This window comes from Elaeis guineensis, chromosome 14 (assembly GCF_000442705.2).
Source record: "Elaeis guineensis isolate ETL-2024a chromosome 14, EG11, whole genome shotgun sequence".
Lineage (NCBI taxonomy): Eukaryota > Viridiplantae > Streptophyta > Magnoliopsida > Arecales > Arecaceae > Elaeis > Elaeis guineensis.
Window position 1 is genome coordinate 48,722,729 of NC_026006.2, and position 21,784 is coordinate 48,744,512.

The following is a 21,784-nucleotide window of genomic DNA, read 5'->3' on the forward strand; positions in this document are numbered from 1 at the left end:
TGTTCCCTCTTCTATTTATCATCGTAGTAGATATTCTAGCATGCATGATGGAGAAGGCATCCTCTAACGGATTAATTCAAGAAATTGGAACCGAGGACTTCATGACAAAGATCCAATGCTTACAATATGTGGATGACACCCTCCTCTTCTACAACGCCTCCAAATTCAGTGCTAACAATCTCAAATTCATTCTATATAGCTTTGAGCTCCTAATAGGTATGAAAATTTTTTTTGACAAAACCTCACTCATTGCAATGGGACTACAAGAAGAACAAAGTAAATGATTTGCAGATCTGATGGGATGTCAACTAGCAAAACTCCCAATCAAATACCTAGGCTTCCCACTCCACTATTAAAAACTGAAAAAGTCTGATTGGCGGTTCTTGGAGGATAAGATTAAGAAAAGAATTAGAGGGTGGAAAGGTAAGTTATTATCAATGTCAGGAAGAATTGCATTAGTTAATGTCTTGCTTGGTTCCACTCCTTCATATTGGATGTCCTCGCTACTACTACCAATTGAAGTAATTCAAAGAATTGAGAGTAAAAGAAGAGATTTCTTATGGCGAGGGGATAAAAATTGCAAAAGGGGTCACTGCCTAGCCAACTGGTCAGCATGTGGAGGGCTTGGCATAATTAATTTATGTTTATTCAACAAATATATGCTAATGAAGCATTGGTGGAGGTACTCCAATGAACAATGGAGGAAGCTTATTTAGAATATCTACTATAAAAAGTCCACTCCCAGTCTTACCTCCACATCAAACCACAGATGTTTTTCTAGCTATCTGGAGAAGTGTTGAAGCAGCAAAAGAATGGTTTTTTCAAAGTATCACATTCTAACTGAGAAATGGGGAACATATACTTGAAGAAGAGAAATTGGTGTCACTCGCTAGCATGCACACTGTGTGGATCACATATTCATCACCTATACTTGTACTACAAGGATAATATGATAGCAAATCCAGAGACATTTGCCTATTTACCGGTAATGTCACTCATATTGACAAAGATGTGGTGCTCTCGGAGAACAAGGAAACATGCTGCAAAACTGAACAAATGGGATTATTTTCTCACGGTCTTGATGTGGTTGATCTGGAAGAAAAGAAACAATAGATCTTTCATATGGAAAGCAACCTCCCCATAGAAGACTTTGAAGTGAAGAGGGCAATCTTTCTCCTTGGAAGCTAGACAGCAATTTATAGGGAAAAGTTGAAATTAGACATCATAAAACTCTTTCAGGTTCTTAAGGATAAAATAGCGTATACTGAATTCAACAAAGAGTTCCTCAATGTCAGTGCCAACGAGCCGTAGCCACACTACCACTGGTAATTTGTAAATAATATCTTTGAATGACCATTGACCTTCAGACTCTCAGAGGTTTAGATACGTTAGGGAGAAATAATTTCTTCTAGCATGAGCCCCACCACCTACAAAGGGTTTGTCTACGGAGAGCACGTTTTCTACCATCAGATCATCTCTGATATTCGGATTTTGATGGAATTCATGGGCGACCTGATAGGGGAAAGTCCCATTTGCATACGCGAATGGGCTTTCCAAAGTCCAATCCATCCACAAAAGCTAACAAATAGCTGTATCGTTTTAATATCATAGATACAATAAATCATGGATGGTTGCTTTCAACCTTTGCTTGCATCAAAAAAAAAATATGCTTTCACCCTATTCTATTTATGGCTTTAAAGATATTTTTAGATAAAAAAAAATCTCTGTTTCCATGATATATAGAAAATCTAAAATCATATCGCATGTAGATTTTTTATTTTTATGAATTATAAAAAAATTAGTTTTATATAAATACCATATTTTAATCTCTCTTCTTTGAAAAAAACTAACTAAATAAAAGATGCTCCTTTATTTTTCCATTGGCAATAGTTTTCTTTAACTCTTCCCATGAATCAAACGAGTCCGTTAAGCTACAATGCATACACAACATAAGGCCTATCACATACAGATGTCATCCTTTTTAAATTAGCGTGACAAATGTATTTAATAATATCCAACTAATCTATGCTGTCATCATGTTTTTCTATTAAAAATAACTTTGGTCAACCACATTTTATGTTTGAAATGGAGATGCAGAGGACGGAGGGAGAGCCTTATGGCCCTTATCCTAGCCCAATGCCTCTGCCAGCCCCCAAGGGCAATTTTCCTCCACCCAAGGCCAACCCTATCTGCTAAGCAAAAGCCACCACCTTTTTTTATTCAATGCTTGTACACGTCATTTGGCCCATTATAAACTGTTAGCCTGCTCACGTTTCTCTCCCTCCCAAAAATAGAACTTGACCCCTTTCATAACAGAAAAGCCTTTCTGTTCCTCTCATCTTCTTCCTTCTTGTAGCCCCTTGCCACTTCTCCATACTTCCCTATCCTCTGGTAAGCATTCCGCCTCTCTCATTTTCATTTAACGTAGAATGCGTTACTTGGAGATTGGCCACGATGAGTTCATGGCTTCATTGTTTTTTTTTTTTTTTTTGATTGAATTCATGGCCTCATTGTTACCATGATACCTGTGATGCTTTTATTTCCAAGTCTTGTTTTTCATTTTTCTAGTCATTTGATATATGTTTGGTGAATGTTGGAAGGGTGATTCATCCTTTCTCTTGTTCTCTATCTGAAAATAAGAACCAACTCCAACTTGTTACAAACCTTAAGGGGTAGGTTGGATCCCATTTCAATGGGGCTACGCTGGGATTGTTGGCTACAAACTAGTGTGCTTTGTAAAAGTTCCGTGATTCTTGATTTAGTGGACACTACTTATTGAGCTGTTTGTTTTTTGATCGGGCTTCCGGTTTGGTAGACATTAAAAGTGGGTGTTGTATATATGAGTTCCATTTAGTCGTGGAATTAATGGAGAAGAAATGGTTTGTTGAGAAGATTAATAATTCTTTGATGAGTGTTTTTCTCTTTTCTTTAAAAAAGAAAAAGGAACAAAGGAGGGAGAAAACTCACGCCCTTTTATGTGCTTGTTACGTTGCGGTAGTCCTGTAGAAAGAACAATCTCCTCTTTATTTTCATCTTTTTTTCCTCTTTTCTTATTTTTAGTGTATTCAGAAAAAAAAAGAAAAGGGATTTTAGTGTATGTCTGATGCTTTGAAGCATATAAAGGAATTTATACGTCTCCAGTTATTTTTAGCTCCATTCTAAAAGAGTAGAAGATGCTAAGTATTAATGTTTTATCAGTGACCTGGTCAAAACCTAAAGCAGCAAACCTCATCCCATGAATATGGGTTTGATTTTGTGAATTAATGTGTGATACTTTTTGGAGTTTGAGAATATTTCATGATGGGTATGATGAATCTGAAAAAAGTAGTCCCTGTCATGAAATTAGTTAGGAAACACAAAACTGGTATGTGTATGCAGGGGATTTCATACTCATTCTTATACTTTGAGATAATAAAAACTGCCATGCTTTCCTACTGGGGTCTTATCTTTTACTTAAATCTACTTTACATCATAGAGTTGGGGGAGGTAGGAGGAGAAGATGGCCCGTATGCTGGTTCCTTCAATGCAATGTCAAATGGGAATGACAAGCAACTCTATTCAAGCTCGGCCCATCATCACCACAAAGTCATGGAATTCTCTTCTGTTAAATTCTCAAAGGCCTAAGACTAAGAAGAGCACCTCTACCTTCAAGGTGCTTGCTCTGAAGTATGACAACAATGGTACTGTGTCAAGGTTGGAGAACCTGCTTAACATGGACATCACCCCATTTACTGACAAAATTATCGCCGAGTACATCTGGTATGTAACAACAACATTTTTCCTTTGCTCCTTCCAGTAGATTCAGATAATCATAAGTGAAAATTATGACCAGATTAAAAATGATGCTAACGCACTAGGAGAAGACATCATTTAGAAAAAAAGAACTTACTGAATAAATTGGTGTTCTTCTTTCTAGTATGTGTATCATGTTCTTTGCAACCCAATGCAACTAAAGCAAGAGACATGGTACCTTAGAGTAAAGATAAATATTGGCCTTGTATTTATATTGTTTCGAAATATGAATATAGTTTTTATTTTATTTATTCCTATGTTTTAACTAGGATTGGAGGAACAGGCATTGACATCCGAAGCAAACCACGGGTATGTTTGTGAAATGGTATCCTGACTTGGCGTTTTCATTTATTTGGAGGAACCGAGGAAGGTTATAAAACATAGGGAATGTATTCGATCTCTTTTTGTTGCTAACAACTATTATTCATCTTATATAAATTTCAGACAATTCCCAGGCCTGTGGAACACCCATCAGAGCTACCAAAGTGGAATTATGATGGATCAAGCACTGGGCAAGCTCCTGGAGAAGATAGTGAAGTCATTTTATAGTGAGACAGATTTACAGATGTCTTATAGCTCTTTATTAAGTTCTTTAAGATGAGCCTCTCCATTTTTCCCCATCCTAAACTACTACTTGTGCTTGCAGCCCCCAAGCTATTTTTAGAGATCCATTTCGAGGAGGCAACAACATCTTGGTTAGTTCCTGAAAGTTATACATGATGTCTATACAAAATGGAGATTAAAATGAGCATCATCTATAATTTCAAACAAGAAACTCTTTCAAACATCAAGTTTCTATACTAGCTTGTGAATAATGTCATAAATCTTCTGAAGGTAATATGTGATTGTTATACACCAAGTGGAGCACCCATTCCTACCAACAAACGTTACAGAGCTGCTCAGATCTTCAGTGAGAAAAAGGTCATTGATGAAGTCCCTTGGTAAGTTTCACACATTGAAAATTTATACACATGGATATGTATAAGGATTCACATATTTTCATGTCAACAATTATATGTTTTGCATTTCATGTGCTCATTCACCTTCTCAACAACTTCTTTTTTTTTCCAAAAAAAATGTGTTCGATGCATAAATACTTTAATATGACTTTCACTAAATAAAATGCTCACAGGTATGGGATAGAGCAAGAGTATACCTTGCTCCAACCAAATGTGAAGTGGCCTCTAGGCTGGCCTGTGGGAGGATATCCAGGTCCCCAGGTAATCCTGTTTTTCTCTCTTCAGACATATTTGCTAGTTGTCACAACTCAAGCTTGTCTGAGAGGCTCAAACTAGAGGCTGATGACCAAAGAGAACTAGATAAGCAGTGGAGAAAAGAAATATAGAAAGGGTTGCCTTAATCCTTAATAGAAGATATAAAACAGGAACCAAAGAAGTGGTATTTGGAGAGAACTACAATCGGTGGGATATGTTTTGTTTGTTATATTATAGTTATTGCTGCAGGCCTTTAACTCTAATTGGTAATCTTTCTTAAGAATTATGATTGGTTCAATATATGTTGCATGATACGTATTTCACCATATTTGAAAGCACAGTAGATATTGGGCTATTTTCTTTGAGAAATAGCAAACGGAAGCTCTAATGTCACAACTTGACTGAAAAGAACCAGAAATAAATTCATGATTCATAATCATATCATCTTTCAATTATTTCAGGGCCCCTACTACTGTGCGGCTGGGGCAGACAAGTCATTCGGGCGTGACATATCAGATGCTCATTATAAAGCTTGCTTATATGCCGGAATCAACATCAGTGGTACTAATGGGGAGGTTATGCCTGGCCAGGTACTACTGTATGCTCTTCTTTTTTTGCATTCATGGATGCCTTCTCCTGTGCTTTTTTTCCCCTTTTCACTCTGTTTTTCCTCCTTTTTCCTTTATTATAACACCTCTTTTTAGGTTATAACAATTTTCTTTATAAAAAATATGTCCATAAAGTCCATAAACTTTGTCTAAACATCATTTGACAGATGATATATGCATATGTGTTATAAGTCTCTATTTCTGCATATGAATTTAGTGCACAGATTCAATCATATCACATATGCTTGTATGCACTTAAATAGGTATAGATTGTTAGAGAGAAGAAGGATCTGAAGTTTAATGCTAGTCTGCTCTCTCTTTCTCAATCTATCTGTTTTTTTTAATGGACCTTTTCAATAATCTTGCCATTCTGACCACTTTAAATCATTTTTCCAGTGGGAGTATCAAGTTGGACCAAGTGTGGGGATCGAATCAGGAGACCATATATGGTGTTCTAGATACATTCTAGAGGTAATTGCTGTGATGTATTTTTAACCATACAGGCGAGCGAGTAAAAGAATAAAGCTGAATGATTTCTGATGGTTAACTTTTCAATAACTAATACACTCCATGGTCAATAAAGAGAGGAAAAAAGTAGTAGTGAAGCAGATTTAGATGTTTGTTCCTTGTAAACATAAAATAATTCATAGAATTTAATGTATTTCTCAGTGTTTTATCTCTATGAAATCTCATGTCCAACAACCAATAATGTATAGGAACCATGAAAAAAAATTAAAATAATGGTAGTCATTTGCAAATATATTCATGATAAAACTTGGAAGCCTCAAAATCACCCCTTCCTCTGATCAACTTGTGGTCCTATGACTAAAATCAGGAAGATAATGACAGATGGTTATCTATCTCAAATCTCCCTCAAAATCAAACTTCCTCCAATCAATTGCATTCTTTCAAACCTGAAAGAAGAATATTTCAAACTTAAGCAAGTTTTTTCATATATTTTAATGTGTCTACTGGATAGAATAACTTCAAATATAAATTCTGGAGCATATCTGACATTCTTAGTGATCAAGACCCAGTGGACCAACTACCCAGTCTTTCCCAAGAAAAATAAGCTTTTCTAAAAAGGTGGGCTACAGCATTCCTTTTTCTTAAAAAAATGGTTTTTATGGTGATTCCTCTTTCCAGATGTTGTCCCCACATCCTTGCAGTCCTAGCAACCAAACTTGGTAAATATGTACATTGTTGGCCTGAGGGAAGGGATTAAAGTTTGTTGGTTGTATTAACAGGCACAGAATTCCTCTCTTGGTTAATGCTCTTATTATTTAGCTTCAAATTTACTAATATATAATCACATATCATCCAGAAAGACATGCCATTGTTATTGTTGGTGCATGACATCACTTCTTTGACAGTCTGCAACTCATCAGATAAAACCAACACAAATTGAATCCTGAGATAGCCAGCTGACTAGATTCTTGATAATTTCTGATCTTACATCTGGCCCTGCCTATGCCAAATTGCTAATTTCATCATCTGGCACAGGTTTCAAATTTCAATGACTTAAGTCATCGAGTTTGTCATTTATAAGACAGATTCTTTTGCCTTTCTTCTGTGAAGCCCTCCAAAGTTCGCACACACTCTGCACCATTGCTAAAAGGAAAATTCAGTTTCTTCTCTTCCATATGATGATAGTTGGCGCATCTTTTGTTTGAATATTTTAATATTTTAGATCTTGTGCTTTTAGTATATCATACCTAAAAAGTTTTGGAATGCCATTTCTAGAATATTTTTAGGTTTCATTCATCCAACAGCTTCCGCATAGATACTATAGCTCTAGGAATAATCCTCTGATCAATTCCACTTTCTAGGAAACTGCTGCCTTAGTGTTGGTACTCTAGGAATAACATAGACCCCAATAACAGAGATTTCCCTGTTTCTAGACCAGTGCCTCTCAAATCACTCCTGTCAGTTGATTCACAGATGTGAATTTGAAGGATTATAGTCATTTTGCTCTCCAGAAATCTGTAAAACAGCTTGTTGGATCCTTGAGATATTATCTGATGTTTCAATATATGGGTTCCAATAATGCTAATTAATAGAGGTACTGCTATATGAGTACAAAATCTAAAAGGCTCTTCTAGTTGGTGAAACAGAAGTATAGAATCCTGAGAGGCTGAGACACACTTGAGTATCTTGCAATATGCAAATTAGTATTTATGATTAAAATATCTAACATTCCAAAAGGATAGATTAGACTTGTTTTCTATAAGTCCAGAACATAATTTTGTTCAAATATTGTAATATATGAATAAGAGCATAATGTACAATATGTCTTATATACAATTTATTGTGGGTCAATAATTATATTTTGTTCACCTTTCAGAGAATCACTGAACAAGCAGGCGTGGTGCTCTCCCTTGATCCAAAACCAATAGAGGTATTTGCACTGCCATTTATATACAATACATGTGCTTAAGGCATTTATAGAACTGTGAAATTTAAAAATTAGAAAAATAATCTGTGACTTTATCTGGCTAGGGTGACTGGAATGGTGCAGGATGTCATACCAATTTCAGGTACTACTGTTATGATGTCAATTATTTTTCTTCATATAACATGTTTTAAGTCATGGAACTTTTTATGCAACCATGATCTTAATGTGTTTCAAATAAAGATAGTTGAGCTGAATTATGCTTTGGAAAATGGGCATATTTTATCTAATTCACAATAAATATCAGCATGCTTGCTTGTATACGTGTGTTTTTTATTAGAGCAAAAGGGAAAAGATAATATAATAATATGTTTTATCTAAGTAACACTAATAAATTTCAGAGAGAAATAAAAGAGAAATACTAGTTGATAAAATACAATACAAAAACAAAGATTTCAAAAATCAAGTACTATTCTCTTATTTAATAAGTTTGAATGTGGAAAGTTTAGCAGGCTTTGGATTTCCTCAACTTCAAGATTTCTAAATAATGTCTCAAACAATAAAAACCTTTCTTCTCTTCAATTAATTAATGGCATAGTCCTAATCAAGAAAAGGTTTTCCAACATGTAATAGCACTACAGCCGAGTCCAATAATGCTTTGGTCTTCATGGAAAAAAGACTTTTACATCTTTTATGATCAATTTTTGTGAGAAATTTTCTTAGTGACAGACAGAGAAACCTGCATACATGTTAGTCCTTATCAGATTTATATGAGTTGTTAAAATTGTTTACATGAAGTTTACAAACGACATCAAATTTTTGCACTGTCTGTGTAGCACTAAGAGGATGCGAGAAGATGGTGGTTATGAAGTAATAAAGAAGGCAGTTCTCAACCTCTCTCTCCGGCACAAGGAACACATTAGTGCATATGGGGAAGGAAATGAGCGGAGGTTGACAGGGAAGCATGAGACAGCCAACATAAACACCTTCTCTTGGGTAAGCATTGGTAAAATTACTACTTTGTCGTATACTTCTAAATTCCCGATGTCTTAGTGAATTTATTATTATTATGTATGTCCCTCTTACCAACAGGGTGTGGCCAATCGTGGCTGCTCTATTCGTGTCGGACGTGAAACTGAGAGACGAGGCAAAGGTGTGTTTCTGTCTAAAATATTTGCACAAGTACTCGAAGCAGCTGCTATTGATGCAAAATCTAGCTGTTGCTGCAACATAGAAATTCTGAATGTGGTTGCAATGGTGACATCTTAGTCCACCGTTTCTGTATTTTGTTTAGGCTACTTGGAAGATCGTCGACCAGCTTCAAACATGGACCCATATGTGGTGACCTCTATGCTGGCAGAAACAACAATTCTGTGGGAGCCAACTCTTGAATCTGAGGCTCTAGCTGCTAAGAAGTTGCAGTTACAGGTTTGAAGCCTGAAAGTGGTTTGGAGGGGGGAATGAAGCAAAAATTATCCGTCCATCCACAGTTGATACCACCTCTATTGATGTTCTCTGACATATTTATAGTCTCATTTTTCTTTTCCTTTGTTTGGTTGGTTCAGTAATTTTTTAATAATTTGGCCTTCTCTTTTCTTTTTGAATTTCAAGACAGAATATAAATTGTCAGCAAGTTCTATACTGCCAATTGGAGAATTTCTTCCGATGTTCCTTTTGTCCCTGTGGTGGTTACAAGAATCCAGATATTACTGAGATCTAGGCCTAGCTTTCTTGCTATTTTATACAATATATTGTGTGGCAATGTGCCAAGATTTGTTGGCTTTGGCTGCAAACGGTAATAGTGTGAGTGTACCTGACTTTCTATGGTTCACTATGGTAGAATGTGAATGTCTAGCTCATTGCCACAGATTAGTCAGACCATAAGATGGCTAAATACACCAACCTCAACAACATCTTTCAGTGAGATCTGGGACCTCCCAAGGACTCTCTCTCTAAAATTTTGCTCCTAAGACAATAAGGTCTGAAATAACTTTAATTCATGGAGGAAGCCGGAAGGTGAAATCTGACATAAAACATCCTTCTAGGGAGATGCATTTGTAAACACTCGAGTGATATCTAATTTCATGTTGAATTCATGGATAGATATATTTAAATATCACATCATGACTCTTCTCAACAATCTTTGTTGTTTATGGATTAGCTTGCAGGCATGGGATCCTAAAAAGAAATACTTTCCTTTGCATGGGAGAAAGGAAGGAGATGCCTCCTATAACAGCAAAGGATGTTATCCTTTCCCTTGCACTAAAGGCAGAACAATTTGTTAAGCTGCAGCCATTAACTTATGCCTCTCACTTTATGGCATGCCTATATATATGCATTTAGGCTTTGCCAAGCTATTCACAAGTAGTTAGTTCTCTACAAGATTCAGGTTACCCTTAACCTCTTTCTATCATGGCCTCCCAGGGGGCAAAGCCTTTTGCTTCCTTCCTCCTCTTCCTCAACCTCATAATGTACATCATTGTCGCGGTGATTGCTGGTTGGGTCGTTAACTATGGCATCGATGAGACTCCAAATGCAGGTAAATTGAGTAGCCTGGAAGGATATGCTGTCTTGAATCTAACTAAAGGATTGTCGGTCCTGCAAAATTTAACGGTCATGCAATTAACAATGTTCAATGTTTCATGTGCATTTGGCAGTGTCGGGCTTGTCGCTACCAGCTCGACTTTTTCCAATTTACTATCCGATTGGAAACCTGGCCACCGGATTCTTTGTCATCTTCTCGCTCATCGCTGGAGTTGTAGGCATTGCCACTTCACTCACTGGCTTGCGAGATGTCCTCATGGGGAATTCGGCCAGCTTATTGTCAGCTGCAGCTTCTTCTATCATTACTTGGGGTCTCACACTTCTAGCCATGGGGTAATAACTTTATGCTTTTAATAAAATGAAACTTCTCATTCTAACACTCATGGTTATGAGAATGGCTAAACATACAAAGTTATAAGTTTTGCATCATTAAGGTTGTCAAATGAGAGATCCATTCTTCAGGAACTCGTGTTCGGTTTCATGCCTGATTCAATTGGGGCTTGCTCAATTAATGTTTTTGCGTATTTCAGATTGGGAAAAGTCATTAACAAAATTCATCTATAGATAGTGCTATTCTTGAGTTTTTGTTTGGATTTTTTTTGTACCATTTAAAGAGCCTATATTTTGAATTTGTTTTTCAAAATCAATATCGATTTAAGAGATGAATTTTGTTAACCACAATGCATTCTGATTCCGGCCATCAAATTGATTTTCACTGATTGAGATTATAGCTTCCAGTGTAGACATATGTAGATTTCTTAGCAGGGACTCATCCCCTTGCTTCCCTAGCAAGTGGTTCTCAACAGCTAAGCTTGAACTCAAAGTTAATCAAGCCAAGCCAGAGACCGGAAGTTTGGCTTGCATCAGAATCAAACTTCTAGATGGAGCATGGCTGGGCATTTACATTCAAAGAATAATTGATTTAAATCTTCATCATATAAACCACCAAAGCTTGAATATCCACGAAGAGAACCAATTATGGTGACCCATGCAGATGTGTATTTAATTTTTTATCGGCTTTGCATGATAGATCTTGGATAGTTACATAGGATCAAAAAATTTAAAAAGAATATTTTCTCTAGCCATTTCAGCGTTCCAAAGTTGTGATAAATGGTATTAAAGCAGACTTGGTTCATGGCCTACATAGATTAGAGAACACTATAGTATGGGACCATTAGGATTGGCTAATAGTATTTATGATTAAATTTGTAATACTTATAAATAGATTTATATATTAAACTTTTAGCCTGGAGAGGTTACCAAGGCTCAAACAGGGAGAGTATATGACGACCCATATAGGAGTGGTAGTTTTGCATCGACTATACGCTGGATAGATCTTGAACATTAATGTAGAATTAAAAAAATCCAAATAATATCTTCTAACTAACCATGTTAGCTGAGGTCCTGAATTTTTATTTATTTATTTTATTTTAACTGAGGTCCTGGGTTGTTGCATCAATTATTATGTCTTCCACCAAAACCTATTTCTTTTTCCTCAGATTGGCTTGCAAAGAGATCAGCATAAGTTGGAGGCCTCCAAACTTGGTAAGATCTTGCCAACTCAACTAAAAGTAGCATTGGTTTAACCAGCCCCATGATCAACTTATCTTCCAAACAAGGAGCCATTATTTCTAATATTTAACATGCACGTTACCATTTGTGCAGAGAACACTGGAGGCATTGACCATCATCCTGAGCGGCACTCAGCTGCTGTGCACAGGGGCCATTAATGCTGGTGCAATAGCCACCGCCAATGAACCCTACGTCACCGGACGAGTCTGAGATCATGGAAATCACTCCTCCTATGTTATCTAAACCTCCATATTCCCTATGTTTAAATTTTTTGCAACTATCTTCTTCCATCAGTTTCATGTTCCTCATTTTTATGTAAGTATTGGAGGTAAACACTAATGGAATTTACAAAGACAGGTCTGCTACATGTAACATGGAACTCCATAGAACACAAATTACAGTTCAATCAATGGCTTGTAGATAAAATAAGTGGAGAAAAAACTATGATTCTAAAGTTACATCGGTTATGAGAAATTCAATGTATCAACACTGTTTCTCAGGATACAAGTTCTGACTCGAGGAATCTCAAACTCACTCGTAGGAACCTTTGCCAGGATTCAAGGATTATAAATAGGCTTTTCCACATGATACAAATTCATAATATAGATGTATAGAGAAGCAATATCTACATAAATTTGTAATTATCCTTCAACATCTAATCAAATTTTGTCGCGAGTAAATCGATCAAGAATGGGACAGATTGATCTCGATCAGCTTATGAAAATGGCATATAATGTTGCTTTCAGCTTTCTCTCTCCAAGCGTCAGTGTAGAATGTTATTGCTTCCCCAGTTCTTCCTGATCTTCCATATCGACCAAATGATGGATTGGCAGTTGTAGATTTAGTAGCTAAACAAATAAATGGAACACAGGGTAACGATAATTGTCATGCCTCCAACTCAGTAATTATATCGACTATGTGACATGACCGTATAATCCCAGAAGAAGCTCCAGAGGTCATGTAAAACTTATGAAATAATAAAATCTTCAACAATACCAGAGTCATCAAATCAATCGTTAACTAAATAAATCCATTATTATCAAGTAATAAAGTTTAGAAAATCAAATGTCTATCTAATATCCGAAAATCAACTAACTAACAAACTAATAGCTTCCAATGCTCGAAACTCCGTGCCCATCCCGATCAAAAATAATCAAATGAGCAATATCATAATGAGAAAACATAAATTATGAAATATGATATCATAATATAACTATATGAAATGGAGAGGTCTATTTCATATAGACTTCTAAGATATTACAAGATGAATATTAACCATCAATGTAATAAATAATCAAATAGAACTGTAAACAGGGAGTTTTGCAAATAGATCTGAAAATAGCTTAAAGCTGCAAAACTGTAAAAACCAAGAAGTTCTGAAATGTATACATTGAAAATGATATTTTAATAAAAATTGAAACCTGCTATGCAAACTATTGTAGCCAACTCCTTATCGCCTGTCACCGGTGAAGAGCACCTGCAAAATCAAGTCCTCACAGATAGGAGTTGTGTTCGGTGGAGACCCTCCGATACTTAAGTCAGAGAGGAGTTGGTGAATAGTAGATAAAATGAGTAGCAGAATCTTGGCTCAAAATTATCCCTCTCGGTGTTGCTCACTTACCTCCCTTTTATAGATGATCCTGATGTAACCGTCGAGTATGTGGTCCCATTTTTTATGGCACTAAATTATCGGATCATTATTATGGAGTTAGTGTGTCGTTAATTCTCAATAATTGCCATGACACATAGTTGATAATCATTCACAATAGTTAGGATGTGTTAAACAGATAAGCCGACTGTATGTCGGTAATACTGATAAGTTGGTAGAAGATCCGAATGTCTATCGGCTGGTAACTTTAATATGTAGATGGTCTTCGATTAGAGTAAATCAACTGTTGTTGGTCAGTAATAGCCAACTCTCGGTCGGTCAACCAATTGTTAGCCGGCGTAATATGTTCATTCGGCCGATGTTGAATCGGAGTCGGGGGTCAGTTGTATTGTCCCAACAGTTGTCCCCTACTCCTAAGTCCAAGGTGGCTTGACGTGTATTTCATCACGTGATCTATCATATTAGACGAAGGGAGTTGTCATATGTCACCTCGAACCCTAACTTGATTGCTAGTCACTTGAGTACGAGGGTTCTTCGGTCGTTTTGTCATTTTGGTGGTTGCAAAATTATTATTGAGCTGTTACATCGATAGGACAATTCGATACCAGACATCTGTATCGGACGTCGTTTCAAGAAGATAATTTGATGTCGGATGATATGATTCTGACTAGTAGATTTTGGCCACATATCCAAATGATATTGGATCAGAGCTGTTTACGTGGATGACGGTGAGGTGGCATGATCAGAGACAGGTGCGTCGAACCGTCCGATCAATGATCGGTATGGATGTTGCCATGTGTCGTCATCTACTGATACTCTGATTTGATCACTTTTATCTTGACCGTTGAAGGATACTATATATATAGAGTCACTTTCGGTCAGACTTTTACTTTGCATTTTGTCTTCATCCTCTATTGCTGAAACCCTGTCGAAAAGTCACCCTAGCCTCAGAAGTCCCAGTCCTTTCCTTCATCTTCTTTTTGGTTTCAGGTTAAGTCTTTTTTGTCCTTCCTTGGGTCTTTTTTTTTATTCTGTTTCATTTTCTTTTTCAATGGCTAGGGTCTCTTCTTCTCAGGATAATCGATCGGAGAATCCGACCGATGACTCCCCATCGGATCTGAAAGTGGAGGCTTCTTCATTTTTTGAACCGAATATCGAGCGGCTCCGGGAACAATATCGTATCCTAGAGCAATATCAATTTTTTATACCTGATGCCGATGGTCGGGTGAACTCCCCTCCTTCGGGCCAGATGGCCTTCTATGTCGAAGACCTTCGGGCGAATCTTCGATTTTCGATTCTGGAATTTGTCCGAAATCTTTTGGACTATTATGGTCTCTGTCTCGCTCAGCTGGCATCAAATTTGATCTGGCTAATAATCAGTTTTGCTTTATTGTATCAGTTAATACCGATTGAACTTCGTCCTTCACTTTTTCATTGCTTTTTTGTTCTCCATCCCCATCCAAAGGGGAAGGGTTGGTGGCTCTTCAACCCTAGAAAAGGTTTTTCCTTCATTATCGGTCTTCCATCATCTATCCATATATGGAAGAACCAGTTCTTCTTTGCTGCTTCCTCTCTTCCCTGGGGCTTCCCTTCATGCTGGGGTGATCCAAGGATCGGCCCAAACGATAATAGTCGGGTGGAGGTCGACGATCGAGAGGACTTCTATCGGTTGAAGGATATGATAGTCCCATCGCAGAGAGAGCTGCTGAACGAACAAGCTCTCTACGATGCCGGTCTCAGTTCGATCACCAATTTAGGTATAGCATAGTTGATTATTTTTATTTTTTCTTTATTTATTTTCTGAATTGTACTGACTTCCTTGTTCCGATTGCAGCTATGCAGCCGAGGGGGCGAGTATCGACCGCCAATATTCGCCAGCATGCTGTCAAGAAGAGGGCAGTGGCATTCGAAGCTGGACCCTCCCGACCATCGAAGAAGGGTCGGACAACCACATCTGCATCGGTGAGGAAATCTGATGTACCATCGACGTCGGTTCCCAAGCCGGTTCTGGCACTGTCGGCTCTGACAGCGCTCCCTAATGTGCCATCTACTGAAGAAAAGGCAGCGAGAGAAGACGGGGCTATTGCGGCAACATCCGTAGCTTCACTAACCGAGGTTCGGGCCGAGGTGGAGGCCGTGGCTGAACCCGAATAGTCCGCAGCTGTGCTGGTCACTCCTTCAGCAGGAATTTCTTGGGCGCAATCAAGTTCAAGCTTCCCTGCACTTTCAAATGTGGGATCGCCGACAAGAGATCGGGAGAAGGCACCAATGACATCGACGGATGATGCAATGTCTGTGGGTCACACAGTTCATTTTGACATCCAACTTTTTGAGGATGAGTCGGCTTTGGCCAATCCGACGTTGGCCAAGCGGCTCATCCAAGCTACTTTTCTCCTGGCCAACCAGGAGAATCGAAAGAATAGAACTGTGGCTAAGTTGTTCTCTTCTTTCTATTTGATAATACTCAGGGTAAGTCTTCCTTTGTATTTTTTTTTTGATTTGATCCAATTTGTCTTCTGCTTGCAGTTGGTATATGATATGTTCGACCTGAAGGCCAGCTATGGAAAGGTTGCCGACTTCCATCAAACATGGATGAATAAAGTGGCGGCCGTCGATGCTAAGAAGGTGGCTGTCCTTGAGCAACTTTGGGCGACAGTTGAGCGGGAGGTAAAGCTCTAGGAGGAGGTCCTCCGTCTGTCTGCTGACCTTCAATCCTCTGGAGCCAAACTTGAGTCGGCTCATCAAAACAACTTGACTCTCGAACTTCGGATCAAGAGCAAGAAATATTCCATTCATCGGCTTCGACGAAAAAGAGATGGGTGTATTCTTGAACTTGAAGCCGAACGTGAGCGACATCGGACCAGCCTGAAAAGGTTGGCATTGGCCGATGAGAAATCATCTTCCATAAGAACTGATGTAGAATTGGCGAGGGCGAAAGCAGAGTCAGCGAGGAGTTCAAAGAAGAGATCCTCGAACGTGGGTTGACCTTCTACTACGTTGGGTACGAGGATGATCGAGATACGATCGAAAAATTATATCCAGACCTCGACTTGAGTAGCATCGTCCCTCCAACGTCAGAAGATGAAGCAATTGAAGAAGATGCTACACCGACTTAAGGTAGAACACCGACAGCATCAGAAGTTGTCCAAGTCCCTAATGCCACATCGGAGCAACGAGACGAGGATGGTGACTAGTGATCGATGTAATTTTTGCTTTCTTTTTGTAATCAAATACTTGTAATCAAACTTCGGTCTACTTGTAATCTTCCTTTTCAATGAAATGAATAAATTTTTTTCTAAGCACCAATTATCTTCCTTGTATGTGTATAATGTCGTAGAGTGTAATGTCGTAGAGTAATTGTTTAACTACCGAATATCGATCGATAAACTGAATGTTCGATAGTAGTTGAGTAATTGTTTAACTTTCGAACATCGATCGGTAAGCCAAACATTCAATAATAATTGTAGAATCATCAGTTAGTCACATATCTATTTGACATACTTGTAAGTATTAGGATAAATGGTCATAAGTCGAATACCCTGAGTCCGATCTTAGTTGGGTTAGTACGTCAAGTTATTTGATAATCGATGGCAAGCCGAATATCCTTCGACCGACCGTAGTCAAGTCGGTATAATTTTAATCCGACCTTGATCATATTGGCATAATGTTCCAATTAGTTAAGACTAAGTCGGCATAATAGTCGTTCGACTAGAGTCGGCTTTTATAATGGAAAGCCAAGATATAGTCGGTATTGAGATTTTTACAGTGAAAGTCGAAGTATAATTTTTATATCGATTTTTACAGTGAAAATCGAAATATAGTCGATTGGAAGCGAACATCCATTTATCAGTCTAAAATCACTTCGTAGTTGACTAAAATTTATGATTTTAATTTCAACATTTCATTCTGAATAATGTATACATGAACAACTTTATTGATAATATATTTTTAAGTTATCAGCATTCCATATTCGAGGAATAGCTGATCCTTCAAGAGTTACCAATCGATATGCGTCCAGTCTGAGTGTCTCTATTATTCTGTAAAGTCCTTTCCAGTTTAGAGATAACTTTCTTTAGTCTGAAGGTCTTGAGATTTCTGCTTTCCTTAAGACCAGATCTTTTGGATGGAAGACCTTCGGCTTGACTTTCACATTATAATATTGGGCTACTCTTTGTCGATATGCTACCATCCGAACTTGAGCTTACTATCAGACTTCTGATAGTAGATCTAAATTGGCTCTCCGATATTCAGAATTGCTCGGCTCACTATATTGTTCAATCCTTATTGATGGCAATCCGATCTCGAGTGGGATCATTGCTTCCATTTCATAAGCCAGATTAAATGGTGATTCTCTCATTGGTATGCGAGGAGTCGTTCGGTACCTCCACAAGATCGGATATAGTTCTTCTATCCAAAGATCTTTAGCTTCATTCAGTCAAGAGTCCATGCAGAATCGTTCGATTGGTTATCTCCATCTCTCTGTTGGATTGTGGATGGCCGACTGATGTGAGTTTGTGCGTAATATGAAATTTTACACAGAATTCTCTGAAGTTCTGATTGTCGAATTGCCGACCATTGTCAGTGATGATAGTGTGTGGTAAACCGAATCTACATATTATTGATTTCTGAATGAAGTCTTCCATCTTACTTTCAGTAATTTGTGCCAGAGGTTCAGCTTCTATCTATTTGATGAAATAGTCGATAGTGACCACTATAAACTTTCTCTGGCCAGATGTCAGAGGAAAAAGATCAAGTATGTCAATTTTTTATGGTGCGAAGGGCCATGACGCAGTAATTGATGTTAATTGACTTATCAGTTGGTGTTAAATATTTGCATATTTCTAACATGGTTCACACCTTCGGATAACTTCAACTGCATCTTTCTTCATGGTGAGCCCATAATATTCTTATCGTAAGACTTTGTAAGCTAGAGATTTGCTCCCCAAATGATTTTCACAAATCTATTCATGGACTTCTCTGAGTGTATAGTCGGCATTTGTTGGTCTCAAATACTTCAGTAAGAAAAGAGAGAATGACCTTTTGTATAGATTATCATTCATTAAAATATATTGAGAGGCCATCCATTTGAGTCATTTGACTTCTGAGGGATTCATAGGGAGAGTCCCATCAGTTAAGTACTGGATAATTGGATCCATCTAGCTTGGTTCAACAGTGAGTTGTAACACTTCCTCAACTTTATCAATACTCGGCTGTTCAATACATTCAACGAATGTCCGACCCAGCGAGTTGAAGGAGGTAGTTGTGAGTTGCGAAAGTGTATCGGCTCAAACATTTTCAGTCCTTGGGATATGAAAGATTTCAAAATACTTTAGTGTTGAAATTAGATCTTTCATCTTCTAAAGATACTTCATCATAATAGGGTCTCGGGCTTCAAACTCGCCCTTAACCTGTCCGGTGATCAAATTGTGAATCGATGAAGACTTTCAGACTATTGATTCAAGCTCTTTGATAATTTTTAAGCCGACTAAGAGTGTTTCATACTTGGCTTGATTATTGAAAGTTTTAAAATTGAATCAAAGGATGTATTCAATAATATCCCCTTCGAAATTTGTAAGTATGAGACTAACTCCGCTGCCTTGTGTATTAGATGCTCCATCAATATGTAGCACCCATGCTGATGTTAAGTCAGGGTCGGAAGTCGTGGCCTACTTTATTGTGTCACTAGCTTCATTCTCAGGTTTATTATCTGGTATTGTACATTCGGTGACAAAGTCGGTCAAAACTTGTGCCTTCATTGACGGACGTAGGTAATATTGTATATCAAATTTATTGAGCTTTATCACCCACTTTGCCATTCAACCCGATGTATCAAGTCGGTGTAAGATTGCCTTCAATGGCTGATCTGTCAAGACCACAATAGGATGTGTCTGAAAGTACGGACGAAGTCGTTGTGCTAATATAATTAGAGCGTAGATCATTTTTTCTACTCTTGAATATCTCACCTCGGCATTGTAAAGTACCTTGCTGGTGTAATAGATCGATCATTGAATATGATTTTCATCTTCTTGTATGAGTATCGAACTGATCATTTCTGTTGAAGTTACCAAATAGAGATACAGAATTTATCCTACCTTCGATTTTGTCAGTAGAGATGGTGATGCAAGATATTTTTTCAGATCTTCAAAAGACTGTCGGCATTCATCCGATCATGAGAAATCTTTTGTTTGCCACAGGGTCTTAAAGAAAGATAAACATCTTTTAGTCGATCTCGAAATGAATCGACTGAGTGTGGCGATCTTTCCATTGAGTTGCTGTATCTCTTTTTTTGAGCTCGGATGCTTCATGTTGATGATGTCTTTGATTTTTTGGGGATTGGCTTTGATTTTCCATTGTGATATAAAAAATTCAAAAAAAATTTCGAAAGTCACTTTGAACACACACTTAGTCGATTTCAACTTCATCTGATATCATCAAAGTGTGTTGAAAGCTTCCTCCAGGTCCCGAACATGATCTGAGATTTGAGGATTTTTCACCAGCATGTCATCTATATAAACTTCTATATTTTGCCCGATTTGTACTTTAAAGATCTTATTGATAAGCCGTTGGTAAGTGGCTCCAGTATTTTTTAAATCGAAAGACATTACTTTATAGTAGTAGATACCTTTGTCAGTTACGAAGGCTGTATGCTCCTCATTTTCGAATGCCATCTGAATCTGATTATATCTGATGAAGGCATCCGTGAAACTCAAAAATCGACGATCTGAAGTCACATCAACTAGTTGATCAATCTTTGACAAAGAAAAATTATCCTTCAGACAAGCTTCGTTCAGATTTGTGTAGTCGATGCAGATTCTCTATTTTTCATTGGCTTTTCTCACCATTACGATATTAGTGAGTCAATCGAGATAAGTAGCTTCCCTGATGAAGTCAGGTGCGACGAGCTTGTTGACTTCTTTGTCAATGATCTTCTACCTTTTAGAAGCAAAAGTTCTTTTCTTCTGTCTCACCGGCTTGACCTTTGGATCAATATTGAGTCGATGAGTTATTACTTCCGGAGAAATTTCTAGCATGTCTGTTGCCGACCAAGCAAAAATATTGGTATTTGCCCTCAATAGATTTATTAATTACTACTGCTCCGGATCAGACAGCTGCGATCCAATTTGGATCGTCTTCTCTGGATCTTCTTCTTTTAATGGGATGAGAACTATTTATTTGTCTAATTCATCCCTCTGTTCATTTTCTTTTTAATCTAATTTATCGACGGACAAAAAGTTCAGATTTATTATTTTGTGAGGAGACCAAAAAGCAGCGTCGGACGAGTTGTTGATCTCCATGCATTTCTCTAACTCCATTTTTTGTTGGGAATCAGACTAACAAATGACATATTGAGACTACTGCTCTCAAGACATTAAGTCCTGATCATCCGAGTATGGCGTTATAAGCTGAAGAAACTCGGACAATCGTAAATGTCAGAGAAATAGTACTCTATCGTGGTTCAATTCCTACGATCAAGGGAAGAGAGATATCTCTTTCCACAGTAACAGCAACTCTAGTAAAACCGACCAAAGGCGTTGAGACTTTTCTGAGTCAATCAGTCGGTAGTCGCATTCGAGAGAAAATCGAGTATAATAAAATATCTATTGAACTTTCATTATCTACAAGAATTTTTTTTACATCATAATTAGCTATCATTGCTGAAACAATGACAGCATCATCATGGAGAGTTTGTATTCTCCGAGCATCTTCTTTCAAAAAAATTGTTATATTATCAAATCGTCGCTTCTTTACCGACTCTTTTTCGAAAGTTGCCCCCCAGTCTAGTCGTCTGGAGATCATGTTGATCACTCCTACAGTCGATCGATTATTGATAGTCTTCTCAGTTTGCAGTTGAGATTGTCGATCAGCAGGAGGTTCCCTTCGAAACTTTGCAAGGTAGCCTCATCGGATCAGGTAGTTTCTATCTCGTCTCTGAGCTGGATGCACTATTCGGTATCGTGACTGTGATCACGATGGAACCGACAGTATTTCTTCCTGTCTTGGCTCCTCGATGGTGCTTTCATCGATGGAGAGTGTCGTAAGTATTCTGCTCCTT

At 37.7% G+C, this 21,784-nt stretch overlaps 2 protein-coding genes across 2 annotated transcripts; both read left to right on the forward strand.

The window, feature by feature from the left end:
• The first annotated feature begins 2,250 nt into the window (after positions 1 to 2,250).
• LOC105057795 (glutamine synthetase leaf isozyme, chloroplastic) lies at positions 2,251 to 9,672 on the forward strand. Its single transcript, XM_073248417.1, has 14 exons — positions 2,251 to 2,391; positions 3,478 to 3,759; positions 4,062 to 4,101; positions 4,237 to 4,340; positions 4,439 to 4,487; positions 4,627 to 4,733; positions 4,925 to 5,012; positions 5,468 to 5,596; positions 6,011 to 6,085; positions 7,959 to 8,012; positions 8,114 to 8,151; positions 8,843 to 9,002; positions 9,099 to 9,159; positions 9,301 to 9,672. Exons 2-14 carry the CDS (start codon positions 3,500 to 3,502, stop codon positions 9,438 to 9,440), a joined length of 1,305 nt encoding a protein of 434 aa, XP_073104518.1. The 5' UTR covers positions 2,251 to 2,391; positions 3,478 to 3,499; the 3' UTR covers positions 9,441 to 9,672.
• Positions 9,673 to 9,818: 146 nt separating this feature from the next.
• On the forward strand, positions 9,819 to 12,609 carry LOC105057794 (membrane protein PM19L). Its single transcript, XM_010940492.4, has 4 exons — positions 9,819 to 10,545; positions 10,664 to 10,883; positions 12,050 to 12,095; positions 12,216 to 12,609. The coding sequence occupies exons 1-4, from the start codon at positions 10,419 to 10,421 to the stop codon at positions 12,330 to 12,332; spliced, it is 510 nt and encodes a 169-aa protein (XP_010938794.1). The 5' UTR covers positions 9,819 to 10,418; the 3' UTR covers positions 12,333 to 12,609.
• The last annotated feature ends 9,175 nt before the right edge of the window (positions 12,610 to 21,784 follow it).

What these genes read in the sequence shown, in the direction of transcription:
- LOC105057795 (XM_073248417.1), top strand. Translation starts at nt 3,500, where the DNA reads ATGGCCCGTATGCTGGTTCCTTCAATGCAATGTCAAATGGGAATGACA. An exon ending in GAGGAGGCAACAACATCTTG is followed by an intron (nt 4,488 to 4,626) that starts GTTAGTTCCTGA and finishes AATCTTCTGAAG; the next exon opens with GTAATATGTGATTGTTATAC. An exon ending in GTTCTAGATACATTCTAGAG is followed by an intron (nt 6,086 to 7,958) that starts GTAATTGCTGTG and finishes TTCACCTTTCAG; the next exon opens with AGAATCACTGAACAAGCAGG.
- LOC105057794 (XM_010940492.4), top strand. Translation starts at nt 10,419, where the DNA reads ATGGCCTCCCAGGGGGCAAAGCCTTTTGCTTCCTTCCTCCTCTTCCTC. An exon ending in CGATGAGACTCCAAATGCAG is followed by an intron (nt 10,546 to 10,663) that starts GTAAATTGAGTA and finishes TGCATTTGGCAG; the next exon opens with TGTCGGGCTTGTCGCTACCA. An exon ending in GTTGGAGGCCTCCAAACTTG is followed by an intron (nt 12,096 to 12,215) that starts GTAAGATCTTGC and finishes CCATTTGTGCAG; the next exon opens with AGAACACTGGAGGCATTGAC.